The sequence below is a fragment of the Coccidioides posadasii genome, chromosome 2 (assembly GCF_018416015.2).
Source record: "Coccidioides posadasii str. Silveira chromosome 2, complete sequence".
NCBI classification, from domain to species: Eukaryota; Fungi; Ascomycota; class Eurotiomycetes; order Onygenales; family Onygenaceae; genus Coccidioides; species Coccidioides posadasii.
In genome coordinates, this window is record NC_089408.1 from 4,557,262 (window position 1) to 4,575,506 (window position 18,245).

Below are 18,245 nucleotides of genomic sequence, written 5' to 3' on the forward strand. Positions count from 1 at the left end.
TAGTAACCCTAAAGTTTCGCGTTTACGTTCTCCTACTTGGTCTACATTCCTTATATGTCAATCCAATGAATGTACTATATATATATACCTTTGTGCATATAACAGGACATACTATTTTATCTTATATTTCCTTTTATTTTTAGCTGATATTAGGATTTAACCGGGCTAACACAAGCTCTTCCCGGCCTTTCTTTTTTCGAAAATTCACTTCACACGCATACAAAAACGTGGGGGTTTTTTACTTTCCAAGCCAGGACGATGTCACTTCTCTACCCTGAATCGGGACTTCAAGTGACCTTTTACAATTGCACCTTTGCTCCCACCAAAGTCTTTGTTCATCTTTGGTATCAAAACAGACCTGCCAGGCTTTCAGGCATCATGTGGCAGGCCAACAACCGAGTGATATTTATCTGCATTGTCAATAGAATCAAATGGTGACATGCAATTAACAAACGTTCTCAAAATGCACCAAGTACCCAGGAGACTTCTGGATTTCTGAACTTCCTGAGGGCCTAGATCCAGATAGCTTCAATCAGTGTTCATCGTGAATCTTGTATTAGGACAGTGAGAATGGAGACAGCCCTTGTTTGAGGGTACAGCCACAAGCAATGGTGATGTTGTCAGTCCGCAGGCCCAATGTAGCTAGCAGCTGCTCTGAAAATGTGGAAAAACGGGCTTGATATTTCCGCATTGCGTGAAAACTGCACAAAGACGAATAGAAATTGCTGAAGTTCCTCGCCTCAGGGGGTGGCACTTCAATAACCGAAATAGACTTCCGAGACTTTTGACTTTATCCCGACCTCTGCTCACTCCCGTGACACGGTTCTCCCGTCGATGGCGGCCGGGAAGGAAAACTCAGCAGGATTACAGATGACAAACTCCGCATCTACCACGGAATCTGTGTTCATTCTAGCCTCAAGTGCCATCTGGAGTCGCCGAAAAAAAAAATAATGGCTGCGTTGAGCTTGGTGTTCGCGGCGGCGAAAACCCTAACTAAATCGAACCCCAAACCCCAGCTTCTGGCAATGCTTTTCGATTCAGTATCTTCTTATCTCCATTTCTAGTTATTATTTTTTTAGACCATTGATCTCTTTAGTCGCTGTGCATCTGCTTCTCGAGGGCCAGACAATAAATAAATAAGAGGCGGCCATTCTCCGTCGGGATCAATTAAAAAAGAGAAGCCCATCGCCGCCAGCGACCCTCACCGCATATCATGGCGAACAACACGGTCCCCCTCATCGTGGACAACAAGGACGTCGTCACATCAACAGCATTCGATGTGAATAGCCCAGGCACAGGCAAGGTTATCTATCAATGCAGCAGCGCCACCGTAGACGATGCGACTCGCGCAGTAGACTCCGCTCACACTGCATTCAAGAGCTGGTCCAAGACAAAGCCAGCTGTCCGCCAGGACATCATGCTCAAGGCCGCTGAGATCTATCTTCGACGCAAAGATGAATTGATCGGCTACTGTGCCGAAGAGACCGGTGCTTCGGGCCCTTTTCCGGAGATTACGTTTGGAATTGGCTACCAGATGTTCAAGGACGTGGCCGGAAGAGCTGCCAACATCGAAGGCGTTGTTCCACAGGTGTTGGAGGATGGACAGAGTGCGATAGTTTACAAAGTGCCTTATGGTGTGATTCTAAGCATTGTGCCCTGGTAAGGGTTCTTTCTAGGAAAGCTTAGTGCTGCTGTTGGTGCCGTGATGTTAACAAGATGTCCAGGAATGCTCCTTTCCCACTGGGTTTGCGCGCCATTCTCCTCCCACTGATGGCTGGTAACACAGTAGTTCTGAAAGCCTCGGAGCTGTCTCCAAAGACGTTTTGGGGTATTGCAGATGTACTCCGTGAGGCTGGCTTGCCAGCCGGATGTCTCAATGTAGTCTATCATCGCCCTGCCGATGCTGCTGAGATCACAACGGCTTTGATCGCTCATCCAGCTGTCCGCAAGATTAATTTCACAGGAAGCACAGTCGTAGGCAGCATTATCGCTTCGACTGCCGGAAAATACATCAAACCAGTTCTGCTGGAGCTCGGTGGCAAAGCAAGCTCCATTGTGCTCGACGACGCAGATCTCGACAAGGCTGCCACGCAGTGCATCCTCGGAGCCTTCTTGAACGTACGTCAGGCACTTGAATGCTACCTTCTCGAGCTGATTTGTGCATTTCCACGCCACTAACTCTTAGATAATAGTCTGGTCAAGTCTGCATGTCCACTGAACGTATCATTGTTCAACAAGCCGTTGCAGTGAAATTCCGTTCTGCCCTCGTAGAGACCATGAAAAACATGTACCACGACGACGCCCCGTCGCCAATTCTAATCAATGCGACTCCGGTGGCAAAGAATAAGAAGCTCATTTCCGATGCAGTATCTCAGGGAGCAGGTATCGTCCACGGAGACCTTCACCGAGAGGAGTCCTCAGCCACAAGAATGAAGCCTGTTATCATTGAGAACGTCACTCCAGACATGGATATACATGCGACTGAATCTTTCGGCCCTACCGTTTCGCTGTTTGTCGTTGACACAGAGGAGGAAGCGATCGCGCTGGCCAACGACACAGAATATGGTCTTACCTCGGCAGTATTCACGACCAACTTAGGGAGAGGATTGCGTGTGGCTAAACAGATCGAATCGGGGTAAGCTTTTTCCCTGTTTCTTCAGAAAGCGATCTTCTTCTCAAGGGGTTGCGTTTGGGTATTAGGGCACGTGCTGACTCTCTTCTCTCTTGTCCTTGCAGAGCGGTTCATATCAATTCACTTACCATACACGACGAGCCCGCTCTTCCACATGGCGGTATGAAGAAGAGTGGCTTTGGTCGTTTCGGCGGCATAAGTGGCCTCAACGAGTTCTTGACCACAAAGTCTGTGACATGGATGGATATTTAGACAGCACTTCGAATGATCTTCAGGTACTCCGTTACCAAGCCACAGCTACCAAGTTTAAGCGGTCGGAAGACAGAAATGGCGCAGAAAAAGGTGGCTCCATGCTCATTTTGGGAGTTCAAAGCTGTTACTGGTGATTGTCGATTTGTTCGGGAACAGCTCAGTGACTCCGTATTACCACTCCGTACCGGACATTAACATGTATGAATGGATGAATGATAATCTGCAAATCTTTAATCTTATTCTTGTATAACAGCCTTGTCTTGTAACCAAGGACAAGCTGCTTGTTGAAGATAGCTAGCAGGTTTTACTCCATACATGTACCTCATCCTGAAACAAGATTGTCTGCGCCTCAGGGCGGGAGAAAAAAAAAAAAAAAAAAAAAAAAAAGGGAAAAACGAAAAGAGAAAAACAGGGAGGGGGGTTGAGCACAATGACTTCCGTTTTGTCTCACGAAGAGCGTCAAGACACCATTTTTCCAGAAAAATGTCTTTGAGCTTTGAGCATGAGCCATTTCAACTCGAGCGTTCACCGTTTCGATCCTTGATTTTGAGCCTCGTGACAGTGTGTAGGTTCGTATGCATGCATGCAGACATGCACTTTGGGCATCTGTGCTCTGGACGCAGTAAACGGGGCACATTAATATCAAATTCTTGGGTATCCCGGGATGGGGCCCTGTCGCCGGAGACAAGGCTCATTGGTCCTCCGATCTCTCCTTTCCGTCACAGCAGAGCACGCATGAAGCGGACCCTCAAAGACAGGCTGAGAGAGTGGAGATTTTAGCTGATGTTATCGTTCCACACAAAAAGATAAATAGTCATATCTTATAGGCAGGCTTCCGGTACGGGTGAGACTAGCTCTGTATAAGTTACGGAGTCACGAACGACACTCCATACGAAGAGCTGGGTTTTGAGAAAATATTTTAAGATTTTTTTTTTTTTTTTACCGCCAAAAAGGTTGGCCTTATGAAAGCGTTTCTTGAAAGGGAAAGAATTCTCCAGCAAATCCACAATTCAGCTAAGTAGTGGTGGACGGAGTATGGTGATCCGCAGACGTTTTCTCCCTCAAAGTGGACAACCCGACAAGCGCGAAAGAAAACGTTCCTCGAAACTTGAAAACTAATCGTACCCCCGGTCCGGCATTTCTGGCCATGGAAGACAAACCTGCAAAAATGTCGCGAAGTGGTTCTTTGTTCGAATTGGGCCCCAATTTACCTGTTGGTGGGCAAGCGAGGGTGTATAGTTGCCTACGGAAGAGACAGGGGATTCGGGGAAAAAAAGAGAAGCGGGGAGGGTCCGTTTGAAGGCCAGAACGCACAAGTGGTAACGATGGCTAGTCGCATGGAGGCACACCTGTCTGAAGGAGAGTCCATCGGGCGTCCGGAGTGCTACTTAGTAGGACTGTATTATTGCAGCGCGTCAACAGCCGCACCATCGTTTGCCGGCCCCTGGGCGAGGCCTGTTTGCGAAGATGCGTGCCTCGTCGATTGGTGGCGAGACAAACGACGGCGTGTCGCGCCGGATGGCGACCCGTTTACTCACACAAGAGAGACAATAGTTCGCCAGGGTGGGAAAAAATTATGCGACGGAAAGAAATAAAATTCCGAAATGACACAATCGACTCAGGGATCGAGCTGGCGGGTGTCAGTTGGTCTCGCATTCTTGGTCGACGCGCGGTCCAGAGAAAAAAAAAAAAGAAAAAAAAAGATGGTACTCAACACAAGTCCATGATGCCCTCTATCATCACCAACGTCCCCATCGCAACGCCTTCGACGCGGCGAATTTTGGAACTCCAAGAGAGCGGAAGTTCGGCTTGGCGCCGGCTGCCTGCAAAAACAGCCAACTGCCAGGGCAGCCGCTGATTGGCCGCAGCGAGCTCGGTTGGCCAATCTTACAAGCGCAAGAGCCTAATTTAGTTTATCTGTATGTACTCCGTGTGATGCAAAGTTACATTGCGAAGTGGTCAGGCGCATGTAACTCGACGCGCGACAGGGCCTGGGAGGCCACAGACTGTTGGAAGTTTCCAATGGCAAGGAACATGGGATGGGACTCTCCGCTACCCCGATGGGGGTGTTGCGTTGAATCTGCGAACGGGTGAGAGAGCTGTTCGCCAGCTGTCGCCGCCATGACAGTGTCGTGTTGCGACAAGAGGGGGAAAGCCTTGGTTGGTGCGGTGAGCGAGCTGGTATTACTTACCACCATCGCCAGCAGCTAGTTACGGTATCGATAAGGCCGTTTGCTTTGGCGTCGCCACGACGGCGGTTGCTGCAGCCTGTGTGGTGGTGGTGCAAGGCGGTGCATGTGGTGGTGTGTGGGCGGCCCGGTGAGCTGCAAGGTTCCCCCGTTATTTCTCCATCTTTTGACAATACCGTATTGCCCCCCCACCGCCAAACACATGGGAGCGGCTTTGATTGGCCAGCTGGTTTCCATCTCATCTCGCATCGACTCTTGGCGGTGTTGCGCTAGTCCGCTTCCGGCTAGGCGAGTGAGTCTTGTTCCTGGGCCAAAGTTGCCCAAAGCGGAAAGGTGTTATCGCGCCCGCCATAGAGACGAGCGGCGTGAGGCTCAACCCCTTCGCTCCCCCTCGTCAGCCTAATTTCGGCTGCCCTTTTTCTCCCCGGCACCGCGCTCTCTCTCTCTCCCTCTCTTTTTCGCTTTTCCTTTTCTTCTCCTCCATTCCCTCCTTCATCTCGTCCGTCTCTCATTCAGCTTCCAGCCAAAATCCCCCCCAACCCCAGTCACTCTTTTGACCCCCCTCCCCAGCTCGAGGATATCTGTCCTTCGCTCTTTATCTGAACTTTGTACAACCACACCCTATATACACTTAATAACTTCACGCGAAGAGTCGGGATATAACACCGCCTTTCCCAGAGTTCACAATGAAGTTCACTGCTATCGTCCTTTCCGCCCTCGTGGCCGTTGCCTCTGCCATCAGGCAACCAGACTACAGCCAGCCCCCAAAGGGCAATGCCATCTCTAAGCCTGGCTTGGACGAGCAGGTCGTCGCTGGTGAGGAATACACCATCACCTGGGACGCAGACAGCCCAGGACCTATCTCCATCCAGCTGCTCCGTGGCCCCAGCGAGAACGTCAAGCCCATCGCTGTCATCACCGCTTCCACCGAAAACACCGGCTCCTTCAAATGGACTCCCTCCATCACTCTCGAGAACGACGTGACCCACTATGGCCTCCTCATCGTCGATCAGTCCACCGGTCAGTACCAATGGTCCACCCAGTTCGGCATCAAGAACGACCACCATGAGCAGCCCGCCCCGTCCGTCACTCGCACCCTCATCGAGCCTCCTCCCGTCGTCACTCTCACCACCACGATTTGCGACGAGACCACCGCTCCGTACCCCACCGGCACTGCCCCAGGCACTGTTTCCTCCTCTGTGCCAACTGCTCCCACCAGCTACCGCGCCACGCCCACTCCATCTCCATCCTCTCCACCATTCGAGGGTGCTGCTGGCCGCAACGCCTTCAGCTTCGGAGGCGCAATCCTCGCCGTTGCTGCCGTCCTGGCTTTCTAAATTCCCCTCCCGGCTTCGCGCTCCCTTGCGAATAATAACCTCGCCTTGAGAGCAACATCTTCATGATACACATGTTCTGCTTCTTTCTAATACAAACTCTTTTTTTGTTACATCTGAGCCGTTTGTGCTGCGACGGTGATTTATTCTCGCTAGGGAACCCACGGGGAAATGGAAAGCCTTTACTGCTCAATCGCATCATCTTTTACTCCCTTTTTTCATGAAAATGGAAAGCGACGGTTAATTCTTACTGATTGGGACGGGTCTTTCATGTGTGAGGAATTGTATGCAAGTACAAGTACATATTGTTGGTTTTTGATTTGATAGGGCAAGAGCCTTTATTTTTTTCTTATTTTCAACCTTCGTGTATTTACTTCCATCATGAACGGCTGCTGGAACAACGGGAAAAATTCCAATGATTAACTTAGCTTTCCGCCACTCCCTTTTCCTTTTTTCCTTTTTTTTTTTTTTTGGAATTATTCCCTCATCTACAAATGTGAAACAAATCCATCTGCATCTCTCCGTGTCATTATTCTCGGTCCAATGGATTCAGTCTTCAGCTGACTTCCCACAGCTCCTGCTAACTACTGCTGACGATCGAAATAAGCCTTATATAATCCCCTCTCCGATCGTCATATAACTTTCCCCACACGTGTTGTGAGACTGACCTCATCGCGCGTCGCCGATCACCGCGGAACACACACTCTCACCACGCGGTCTTCAAAGTGGCGCATTGTTTTTTTCCTCTCCCTTTGCGCAGCATGGCGCCACGTATTATGTATGTATGAAGTACTCCATATTTTTGTGTGTATGTCTGCTGTATGGATGAAGTGGTTACTGTGCCACAGCAGTCAGCCTCCCATTCTCAAACGTTCCTGCAGATCGCTTGCTGCAGATCCGTGCGCTCCCTCACCTCGGGTAAAAGCCTGATGTTCGCGCTTACAGTGATGTGACTTTGATAATTGCCAAGTATGAACTTGTACCACCAAAACAAGTGGCCAAGTACTTAACCATCAATTTCCCAGCAGACGAATCTTTCTCTTTGCCATTAGACCCTTTGTTGTCTATTCAGTCCTAACAAGGCTGATTCCGGGAGTGCGCGCGGGCATTAAGTTAATCATGGGAATGAGAAGTACTGAAATGCGGACAGGCCAAGGCCTCGTGTAGGAACCAAAACGGACTATATTTTGGCCGCTGAGCCAGAAGAGCACGCCCTCCAAAGCCGCAAATGCCACAAACTATACCCGCAAGTTTCACTCGACAACTAGTTAGTGAGCTTCAACGGCACCATCTAGCCAACCACCAAGTCTCAGGTTCACAATACGTCCCAGGTCTGTTGACCCATCCTCTTGCACACCGGTTTCCTCAAAGTCCCGGAGTATTCTATCAATATATTCACCCGCCCCTGACAAGTGAAGGATATGAGCAATGGCCTGGTGTAGGGCAAGTAGCTTGGGCAACGGAGCATCCATCACCCTTCCTTCGCTGAGAAGGAGCTTGCGAGTAACAGGAAGTCCCAGACTCGCTGTAAAGATGGGAGGGAGGAAACTGTCAATGCGGTAAGTATGCTCTTGGTTGGCAATAGGTTCAAAGTATATGTCGAAGTTGCCAAAGTATTTGTGGAAATCAATAGTCAGGCTGATAGCATTGCGTGGGCTATCAATGTGCGTACCCTCAATGAGATGAATCACATCACAGTCGAGCATGTTAAGAATCATAAGCGTCATCTTTTTGGTATCACTCTGTGTCCGTCATTTAACCATGGGAAAGCTTATTGTGGATGGGTGACCTACCAGCTCGGAATTCTCATTTCCTTGTACTAGGGAATGGGGAATTATGTGAGCCACTTCCAGGAACCTTAATATTTCATTGTCTTCAAACAGTTTCCCATCATCATCTCGAGCATTTGAACCATGCTGCATCATTCGTGTTATCGCCTGTTGCGAGTCAAAAGCTCGCGAGATCACACAACGATGGTGGTCACGAATGAGGCAAAGAGCCCGAAGGTATGATACTCGCTCTGAGGTGCCAACAATCTCATGTGGTGATTGTACACTTTGGATTGCTGAAAGATGTGCAGGAGAGGGCTGTGGAGTAATTTTCCCACCTGCTTTCACTGTAAACGGATTAGTGAATTGAAAATGATAGGGTGACGAATATGGCACAAACATGGGAAGAAGAACTGCTCGAGAAGTACGTCTGCAAAATCAATGAATTTTGAAGGCATCTGATCATCATCCATGTTGATATCTTCATCACTGCTGATATCTAGCCCCATAACATTGAAGAAAACTCGCAAGAATGTATCCTTGGACAGCTCAGACTGCGAATAGTCATAGGTATGACGGACAAGTAAATGGCGAGTATATCCACCCTTGGTACCACTGTGATTGGCAAGATGATTGATAATCCTGTCCAATGCCCCTTGGGCGCGAGAGCGTTCATCCACAGTCAAGGGCGCCAGTGACGAATAGTTGATAAGGCCCTCAAAGAATGCCTGATGGCAGTGGTGAGACTGCAATGGAACATGAGCGCGGCCGGGTAGATCAAGAACATCCTCACAGGATGACTGGCGGCGATGCTGGGACGCCATGCTGCGGTGGGTGAGTGAGGGGGACTGTAAAGGAGAAGTGAAGAGGGTGGGCTTGCGTGGGTTAAAGACTGCGGAAGCATGAGAATTGAAGAAAGATTCTGAGAGAATCAAGGGTGCTTGGGGAGCAATATATAACCAACCCGACCTGTAACATATGATGCGCCCCCCCAAGCGGTTAGGAGAAGAGCTATGCAAAGGACCAAGGTTTACCTATTTTTATGATGCGCTGGAGTGCATGCGTAGGCTGCGACCGGTGTTGACTCCAGCCCAGGAGTTGAATTGCAGTCAAGTCAGCAGTACCAATCTAGGTCAGAGTCAGGAAGGGTGTCAGTCAGACCATGCCAGAATAAAAAACCAGATTGGCATCAAGCTAGAATGAGAGAAATCTGCTTTATATAACTAATACAACAGCTAACCAGTTAACTACATGACGATAGAGGCTCGTCGTTAGCCACCCGGCAATTCCAACGCCTCTTCTACCTCTTGAAAGCTGTAAAACGCAAGGCTTCCCGGAGCTGGAGTCCCAGTTCGTCCCAGTCGTTCCCGACTTTCTCAAGACCACCGCCGCACTTATCCATAACTCTGACAATGAATGACCAACCCAGACGCAGAGCTTAACTTTTGAAGAATCATCCTCGAGTACCGACGGGTTTTCAAACAGTCAATTTCCACCAAATTTTGCCAATAGACGCATTCTACCCAGTACGCAGCAAAAATTAGAAACTCTCTCATCTGTAGCTAGTTTACCTAGGATCTCTTTACTTTGCAGCACCCTGTACATAATCAATGGACTCTTTAGTGACGGCGCGGGCTTGGGATCTGGTTCAGGTGTATGCCATACTTGATTTGCTTTTCAAAGTAAAATACTCGCTGTCATACGGAGTGCACACTCTTCTTGGTAACCTATGTACAGATTTGAGCTTCAAAGTTGAAGTTCGATTATTCGGGATAGTTAAACCTTATGAAAAAAATGCAAAAAAGAAATAAAATAAAATAAAATAAAAAATGAAGCCGGCGAGTTGCCGTAGTACAGGCGGAGCCGCCAGAATCATCAAAAATATCAAATTTCGTTAAAAGTCGTCATCATCATGGAAACAAGAAGGGGGCAAGGAAGCCGGTGGGTTATCACCGCCGATGAAACATTATGAAAGTACAGAAACATCTCGTTTCAGGTGAGGGGGAAAAAAAAAGGAAAAGAAAAAAGCTCGACAAAAGTAAGAATACACAGATCTCGGGTCAGAACTGGTTAATGAAAGCCGTAACCGTCAGTCGCAAGTGTCGGTATTATGAGAGCGGAAATTGGTCTGTTTCGCAATGACTTCTTGTATCAGGGGAGCATCCTTGAAAGGTTCACCCGAAGGAGATCGCGTGTTAATCTCGGAATCCTGTTCCGCGGCACACGGGCACATCAGCGATGCTGGCCCGTCCCTAATGGCTAGTCCAATTGCCAGCGCAATCGCGAGCGAGAATTTCGCCCACAAGTGGAAAGGGGGGGCAAGCCGGGTGACGGACGTGTCAGCAACCTCATCGCAATTTGGGTTGGAAGAATCGGTATTCGATCGCTTCTTTGATTCTTGGACGGACAGTCTTGTCCTCGCGGGACTTTGAGTGGTCGCGTTTGTACCAGCGCGGGTATGATCAACACGTCCTAGGGGGTTTGTTTCTGCTGAACTACTATCCACCGGCGTCCAAGCAGCGTGCGCAAGCACAGAACGTTTAAACCACCCATCTCTCCTTTGCACACCCAGAATCAACCCGAGAACCCACCAGGGAAGCCTTCCGATTTTTTTCCAATTCGAGTGCCATGAATTGAATAGGATACGCTTCGCCAGCACGATTGAGCCTGAAATAATGTCACGGAACCAATGAGAATGGCCGATGGTGCTGTTGATAGCAAGATCCAGATCCGCACTAGGTTTGCGGGCACTGAAATGCCTCGCTATGAGTGGCGTAACCTCGGGACCGGGCGAGTACTCTCGGTTCCGGAGGCGTCTCTTCTTGCGGGAAGATCCGCCGTGGACGGTCATGCCCGCGGGAGAGTGTGCATCATGGGCAAATGGCTTTTTTGAAGGGTCGAGGTCGGAGTGAGGGTGGCGAATGGGCGTGTCGAAAAGCCCTGGTGGATGTAAGTGTCCGTTGGGGAAACAATCTGCGTCAGGTCCATCACCAAAAACGTCATCCTCGTACGGGACATCGGAAACGTCGGACAACGCGTGGCCGGAAATGGCGTCCTCAAAGGATTGATACTGATGGGTATTTCCTTCGAGAGCATCTAGCGTGTCTTCATGGACCTGAACAAAGTTTGAAGGACTATGCCATTCATTGGCTGAATAGGTACGTAGGTGAGTCGCGGAATGTTCGACACTGTCATAATGACAGCTTGGACTTGTTGGTGACAACAAAGAAGAAGTGGCAGGCAGTATCAGCGGCTTCAATGTACAAGATCCCGAGGGAAATCGTCGCATCCTTCGATGCCGGCGTGGAAGGTCGAGAGGTAAGGGGAAAGAGGTTCCGCACATTGAGGAACCGGACGAGTGAGAGATTGTCGACGATCTCTGAGAGCCGTATGGCCGAGTGGACACTACTGAACACGAATCTCCCAAGCCAGAATCTAGAGATCCCAGTTCGGAGACTGGCCTTTCCTCTGCCACTGCCTCTGTATAGCTGACGTCGAGCTCGGGAACTTCGTCGTGGCGGACTACACCACCATCAGCGTCGTTGGACTCCGACTCGGGGACCACCAATGGTTGGAAGAGCTGTCGCCGGACGGGGGACAGGGGTATTCTGGAAAACATCGACCTGGGTCTAGGTGTCCGCCGAACCGGTTCGTCGTCTGGGGGGATGGACCCGAGTCCGATGTTTGTCCTAGCATCCTGTTCTGACTTTGATGGCGACTGCGCAAGCAGCTCCGTCAACACGTCAACCCTTCTCTCAAGGCTTCGGTTGGTTGAATTAACAGCTTCTAGGCTTCGCAGCCGCTGATGGTCCATCTCCGCCTCCCATTCGAGTTCCCGGATCTTGTTATCCTTGGTCTCCAGCTCCCTCTCCAAAGCACGTACTTTTGAACGCAACTGGGACTCTCGATCGACCATCACGCCGATTTCCTCTTTTATTCGGGCTTCGAATCGTTCCTCCCACTCTGCAAGCTCCTGCTTCAATAATCTATGTTCAGAACTCAAGGTCTTGTACTTTGATGCATAGCTATTCAACGCCGACGGATCGTCGGAATCGGTACGGCTCAGCGAGGCCGCCAGCTGGGCCTCCAGATGCTCGATGTATCGGGTTGTTCCGCGACTGACAACCCGGGAAGAGGCAGTTTGCCGCTTTTGTCGGCCATCATATCTTAGGGAGGGGATGTTGGGAGTATTAGAGGACGGTCGGGGGCTTGGTTTCATGGCTTCGTCCGGGGAGAATGGCTCCAACAGGGGTGTCTTTGGCCGAGGGTTATCGAAGGGAGCGCGGGGCACGGACTCGGAGACGATCAGATTCTCCTTCTCCAATTCATCAAAGAGCGTAGAGAGGAGGGGACGCGGAGAATGCGACGCTCGCCGTTGGGTAGAGTTTCCAATCTCCTGTAGGATACTGTTTCTTCTCTTCTGTGAAGCACTAGACTGGACGTCATCACTCCATCGGCGTCGACTTCCGAAGTCCACAACACTGCTGTCCTCTTGGCTACCGTGGCGCTCTGAGCCCCCCGAAAAGCTTCTCCAGGTGGCGAGTTGAGGGCTTACCGGTCGAAAGGTAGGAAGGAGGACGCCGCCGCGAAAACCAGCATTGCGTAGCTGTAGGCGCCGATTCTGTCGATTGAAGGGGGACTCGCGCGGGCGCGGGCTGGGAGGCGTGCGCGGCGAGCGGTTGAGGGCGAGAACGGAGCTGCGTCGCTGGGAGGAGGGTGGTCTTTGTTGTTGGTGCTGGTTGTCACGGAGGGCTGCGGCGGAGGCAGAAGAAGATAAAGGGGTGTCGGGATCGGGAAGGACACTGCTGTCCATAGCTTGGGAAATGAGGCTGCAATAATTTTAGAAAACCCGGCTCTCGTCTCCATACCGCGACTCTAACGGCGACTCGAAGGGGGGCTCCAACGCGGCGCCCGATTGGTCATCTGGCACGGACGGTCCGATCCTTTGGCTCGAAAATGTGGTCGTGGAAGGGATTGCGTGAGCCGAGGAATCAGACGATAGCAGGGCGTAAAAAGTGGGTTGAAAATTTGCCCTTGTGAAAATCCAGAGCAAGGCGGCGAGTCCGTTACAGAAGAACGGAACTGGATCACGGCGTGTCCAGAAACTTAACTACTCACTGTGCATGGACGCACCTCATCAACAACGCAGCTTGTAGATAGCAGGACCGGCGGACGAGCATTTCGGTCTTCTATCTTTGCTTCCTGTTCACGCTCGTTCGCCCTCGCGGTGGTGCAGTTCGACGGCGTGCGAAAACAAATCCATCCCTTTTGTTTGTTTTGGCATGTGGTTCCTGCCAAGACACGCCGCCGCGGTTGCTGCTCCACCGTTTAATTTACGATTCTCGCGGATGTCATGCAGCAGGAGTGCTGCAGATATGTGGACGTCTGGCGGGGGGTTTTCTGGGGTCGTCATATGAAAAGAAAAGTTGCGGAGTAAAGTCTAGAGATACTCTCACCATGCTCTCTACGGAGTACTCTCTTCTCTCTCTCTACATATATATATATATATATATATATATCTATACACTCGTCTCCTCCATGTGAATCCGGCCATCAAGACAAGGTCAAACAGGGCGAGCAAACATTGCAAACCGTGCAAACAGTGCAAACACCAGCAGCTGGGCACTGGCCAATCAGAGCCCGCATTCTTACGAGCAAACACACACGTGACCCAAGCGGCGAATCAAAGCAATGCGAACTTGCCGTGTGAGGAAATAAATCCTTCCTTTCCCTTTCTGGCTGGTACTGCCCATTTTATTATTTGTTTTCTTCTCTTTTCAGGCAGCAGCAATGGCGCAGGGGGCGATCAAGAAGGCGAAACCGGCGGCGTCCTCCACCGCCAAAAGGTGTGTTTCCCTGCCCGATCGGGACATTGTCAACTCGAACTGACCCGCAGCGAACCGTTTCAGGCCGGCGGCTCTCGGACCCAAAAAGGGCGCCCGGGCAATTGCGCCGAAGAAGGCGGCTCTCGTCAAGCAGAAGAAACTGAGCAAGGTGCGTGGCGTGCGAGACACTCTCCCCGCTTCCTTTCGTCGCCGTCGATGTCTCTCTTTTGCCCATATATTCTCTTGAAAAAAAATGTTTTCTACAGTGGGAAAGCAGAAAAGCTGACCGCATGAACTCTCATCTAGAAACTCTCCGCCGGTCTAACCGCAAAAATGGAACAGAACCTTGCTGAGAAAGCCGGCCACCTGGAGTTGCTCCGTGGAGGCAAGAAGAGTGCTAAATCCGACAAACGGGCCGAGAAAGGAGCAGGAAACAAGAAATGAATCTAGTACGACAGAAGATATCATCGTCGAAGGAGAGGGGGAGGGAGGGGGGAGGAATGTGGCTAGAAGCACCAGGAGAAATGAAAATGGTGAGACAAGCAGGCCGGGGGAAGAGAGAAAAAATCTCCCCTTTCTCTCGGGGACTTCACGCAAATAGCTGGTTGCATACTCGTCTGGATCGAAATACGCGTCACGGCCATGGATTACAACGCTACGGTGGGATAGAGAAAAGTTGTGGTATGGGATGGAAGTACAGTCTCCTTTAGGACATCGCTTGCCGGGCGCAAACCACGCATGTCTGGTCGAAAAGAAGAGAGGGGGGAAACCTATTGCAGATGGATGAGCATGGAGACGCTTGCAAAACAGAGAGGAGATGTTATCAGCAAAGCGCTCTTCCTACAGGTTGTAGACCTTCTGCCTGACATCAAAAGCACCCCATCATAGGTGGGCAGTTCGAGATATACCCTTCCCTATGTTCATAAGTATGTTTTTACCATGAGGAAACTGTGGGAAAGTTAAGCTACGAATGAACGGTCTTTTGACCCGGTAATTTGCTAGCTAAGCGTGGCAAGCCGAGAAAGTATAACGTTACACTTTAATCCGCTCTATAGGCTTGCAATGCATAGAAATATATGCACGTGTTAAAACAAGGCGCGATACTGTCTATTGCTGAAATGTCCCTTCGAATTCCCATCCGGGACATGAATTATCTATCCAGATTATATCGCCAAAAGCAAGTCGCTTCAGCCCATGATCCAGTTCCGGAACGCTTTGCCACACGGTATTCCTCACTGGGCTCGTTTTGCTATCAACCCCAGGACGGATTTCAAGCCCTTAGTAAGCTGATAAGGGAGCTTTTCCCAGTGCCCTCATATACTCGGAATACCATTCCGTACCCCAGCCTCTTTGATGAGCTGCTTTCCTCTCGCCATCCATGCCTCAAACCCCTCGGCGGTGGCCATCGAGGGGAAATCATCCCACACCTTATTGGCATCCGCATACGTAGACCAAACGCCATCCAGTTGATCCGGTGCCATCCACGATGGCAGCTTGAGTTTGACAGATGTGTAATAAAAGTACAAGACTTTGCACAGATTTCGCACCCGGTCTTCATATCGTTCCTTGTTAATATCCGGCTTCAGCCCACCGTCGCCGAGCAGCTCCCACCACGACACCCTCCAGCGAAGACTGACGAGTATGCGCCCGAGCTGGAGGACGAATTTGAGAAAGGAGTCGTACGGGGTGTCGTCCCATTTGTTCTTGTTGAGAATGCACTGCAGAGCTCTGTAGCCGTCCACTTCGAGTTTACGGCAGAATATCCTGGATAATTGCGCCGCCAAGAGGATCTCTATTTGGTCGTTAGGGTCTTCGATGTTCATCAGGCAATCGGGAATATTGTCCGAGTGAAAGGCGAAGTAGTAACTTGCTCGACTTGGCATGTTGTTCCATTGGGATAGGAGGGACTGAATCCGCGGTCTAGGTTAGCTTTCACCCTAGAATTTTCATTTGAGGGAAAGGGGCTGGCGGGAAATCACTCACGAGCACGTCTTGTATGGGGTTACACTCTTTGACACATCTCTGCCAGTTGTTAAACTTCAAGATATGGTTATCGATGAAGTCTCGCAAATCGCACAGCCCACCTTTTTGCTTTCCTTGAGAGGTCTTTAGATAAATATGAACCTCCCTTAGGTCCAAGACAAAGAGGGTTCTCCAAGCCTGTTGAACACGGATGTTGAATTCCCCTTGCCGCTTCTCGAGCTGGGAAACAAAATGATCCATATCAAAAGCGGATGGTAGCTCCATGCGGCGCCTCGATGAACCATCGAGAGTGAGGTGGTTCACCGCTCGTTGTGCTTGTGAAATGGTTAAGACTTGGAAATAGAAACGTAAGGCATGTCGATCGATACTCACAGATATAATTGCATGTCCCGGACTCTACAATCTGGAAAAAGTCCGCACGCACGCACGGCTGCTCGACGATTACGGACTTTGCTTGCTCAAGGCATGCCGTGCAAGGGTTTTCACCAGAACACTTGAGAGGCAGGCACCTATTAGTCCGCTGTGATGCCATCACTGTTTAGAAGGTGTACCTTTTTCTTGGACAAGCGACACCAAATGCACACACTTTTATCCTTTCTCCTAAGCGCCGCATCGCGTCTTCCGTCGGCGGATAACGGCCCTTGTCGACGAGCCCTGGCAATTGGAAATACTTGTGACGAACACGAAAGTGAGCCTCCTCTCCCATCTTCCTGGACTATTTGAAAAGGGAGTCGATGTTTTGGTCCACTTCTTATGCTGGTTCCATCACCTCTCCTTTCCTCTCTCTCGGAGACTTTCGGTCGCATGCTGGACGTCCTATGTTGCACAGCGGCGATAAGTGATTTCCGTTTGCCGGAATGCGATGAACCTTTCAACACAGTTACTCCCGTTGCCTGCCCACAAGAAATTTGACGCACTTGTAGAGCTGGCTTCGCCTGGGTAGTCCATAATCCACCTGAAACACATAACTGTCGTCGGTCATTTGACAAACCACCCAATGAACCAATTGGGCTACATGATTCAAACTCGGAGGGTTGGAGGCCAGAATTCAACCTTATATCCATTGTATCAGGGGTTTCAGTGCCCGGAACAGGAGGGTTGACCCTTAAACTCTGTGTATTCTCGGCCGTAACTTTGCTTGCTGTTGATCCTCGATGAAAAAGGCCATCTATTGATATGGATGAGAAGGACTGGGTGGTCGCGTGATCCTCTACTCTATCGATTGCAAGTTCGAATCCGGGCGTATACTGCGTATTTAAAGATACACGCAGATTTTCCATATCTGTGCTCACAGGCCACGGGGTCTGAGGATGTTGAGGAGTATCGCCTTTGAGCTTAGGTGGTAGTTTGGAGCTTTCAAGGCAATGAATATCAGATATATGCAATTGATCCTGTAATAGAGAATCAGTGTCCGAGAAGGGGGTCATGGACCCGAAGCAATAGGGTGCTGTTGGCTGAAATCGCGCAGAGTGGAACGGTGGCTCAGTATGGCTCGTATCAGACTCCCATTGGGATACGCATGATGGTTGCCCGTAGTTCTGGAATTCAGTGCACGAGTACTCGGGGAGTTTTGTTATAGGTTGTTCGAAGGCTGGATGGCCGACCGGTCTGGAGACGCTGCCAAACACTCTCTCAGAATTTCGATGTTCCAATTCAACGATATAGGGATGGCATACCCGTGATTTAGGGGGAGTGGCCAATTGTCTATGACCACTGGAGGATCTTCCAAACAGGCCGCAGCTTTCAAAGGTTGTATCACTAGGTCTGCCTTTCGCACTTCGAAGTTGCTATTTTGATCCTGTTTAAAGTCGGGAAATGTCCCCGCTCTCGATTGGTTCCATTGATCCATTAGATCTGGATCCTGCATCTGCGTATCTTTCACAACCGTCATCCTGAAAACTGGTGGCCCCAGCGGTCTTCCCCCCCTTAATTTCAACAACTTTTAAGGGCAATCTGACAGCATGCGGAGTATCGCTGGTCCTTAGATCGGAGATGCTGGACGACAGGTACCAGGAAAGCTCTCGACGTCCTCGGATCAGCTCGCAAGCAGGTCCCTCTGAAAAACAACAGGGGGTCACTCCGTTCCACCAGACCAATTTCGAATATGTAACCAGATATGTAGCCACAACAAAAAAGAGATTTTCCCAAAATCAGTGGAAAGCGCTCACCTGCGATTTGCGCTAATGCAAGTGAGGGGCGGAACGCAGACGGATCACGAAGCTATCACGACGTAATAGGTTCGAGGCAGGGCGCCCAACTGT

At 50.2% G+C, this 18,245-nt stretch overlaps 6 protein-coding genes across 6 annotated transcripts; 3 read left to right on the top strand and 3 right to left on the bottom strand.

Annotated features, from left to right (window-relative positions):
• Positions 1-1,080: 1,080 nt before the first annotated feature.
• On the top strand, positions 1,081-3,099 carry D8B26_003925 (uncharacterized protein). The gene is made up of 4 exons (XM_003071619.2): positions 1,081-1,659; positions 1,725-2,118; positions 2,193-2,635; positions 2,737-3,099. The coding sequence occupies exons 1-4, from the start codon at positions 1,214-1,216 to the stop codon at positions 2,882-2,884; spliced, it is 1,431 nt and encodes a 476-aa protein (XP_003071665.1). The 5' UTR covers positions 1,081-1,213; the 3' UTR covers positions 2,885-3,099.
• A 2,660-nt stretch (positions 3,100-5,759) lies between these two features.
• Positions 5,760-6,410, top strand: D8B26_003926 (uncharacterized protein; the record flags this gene model as incomplete). The annotated part of the gene is made up of 1 exon (XM_003071618.2): positions 5,760-6,410. The coding sequence occupies one exon, from the start codon at positions 5,760-5,762 to the stop codon at positions 6,408-6,410; it is 651 nt and encodes a 216-aa protein (XP_003071664.1).
• Positions 6,411-7,570: 1,160 nt separating this feature from the next.
• Positions 7,571-9,707, bottom strand: D8B26_003927 (uncharacterized protein). The gene is made up of 3 exons (XM_003071617.2): positions 8,577-9,707; positions 8,201-8,523; positions 7,571-8,149 (listed from the first exon to the last, which is right to left on the bottom strand). The coding sequence occupies exons 1-3, from the start codon at positions 8,998-9,000 to the stop codon at positions 7,676-7,678; spliced, it is 1,221 nt and encodes a 406-aa protein (XP_003071663.2). The 5' UTR covers positions 9,001-9,707; the 3' UTR covers positions 7,571-7,675.
• Positions 9,708-10,265: 558 nt separating this feature from the next.
• On the bottom strand, positions 10,266-12,989 carry D8B26_003928 (uncharacterized protein; the record flags this gene model as incomplete). Its single annotated transcript, XM_003071616.2, has 1 exon — positions 10,266-12,989. The coding sequence occupies one exon, from the start codon at positions 12,987-12,989 to the stop codon at positions 10,266-10,268; it is 2,724 nt and encodes a 907-aa protein (XP_003071662.2).
• A 924-nt stretch (positions 12,990-13,913) lies between these two features.
• Positions 13,914-15,713, top strand: D8B26_003929 (uncharacterized protein). The gene is made up of 3 exons (XM_066124308.1): positions 13,914-14,022; positions 14,086-14,170; positions 14,308-15,713. The coding sequence occupies exons 1-3, from the start codon at positions 13,967-13,969 to the stop codon at positions 14,443-14,445; spliced, it is 279 nt and encodes a 92-aa protein (XP_065980388.1). The 5' UTR covers positions 13,914-13,966; the 3' UTR covers positions 14,446-15,713.
• On the bottom strand, positions 15,090-18,088 carry D8B26_003930 (uncharacterized protein). Its single transcript, XM_003071615.2, has 5 exons — positions 17,661-18,088; positions 16,536-17,601; positions 16,357-16,477; positions 15,985-16,298; positions 15,090-15,908 (listed from the first exon to the last, which is right to left on the bottom strand). Exons 1-5 carry the CDS (start codon positions 17,873-17,875, stop codon positions 15,315-15,317), a joined length of 2,310 nt encoding a protein of 769 aa, XP_003071661.2. The 5' UTR covers positions 17,876-18,088; the 3' UTR covers positions 15,090-15,314.
• Between the last annotated feature and the right edge of the window lie 157 nt (positions 18,089-18,245).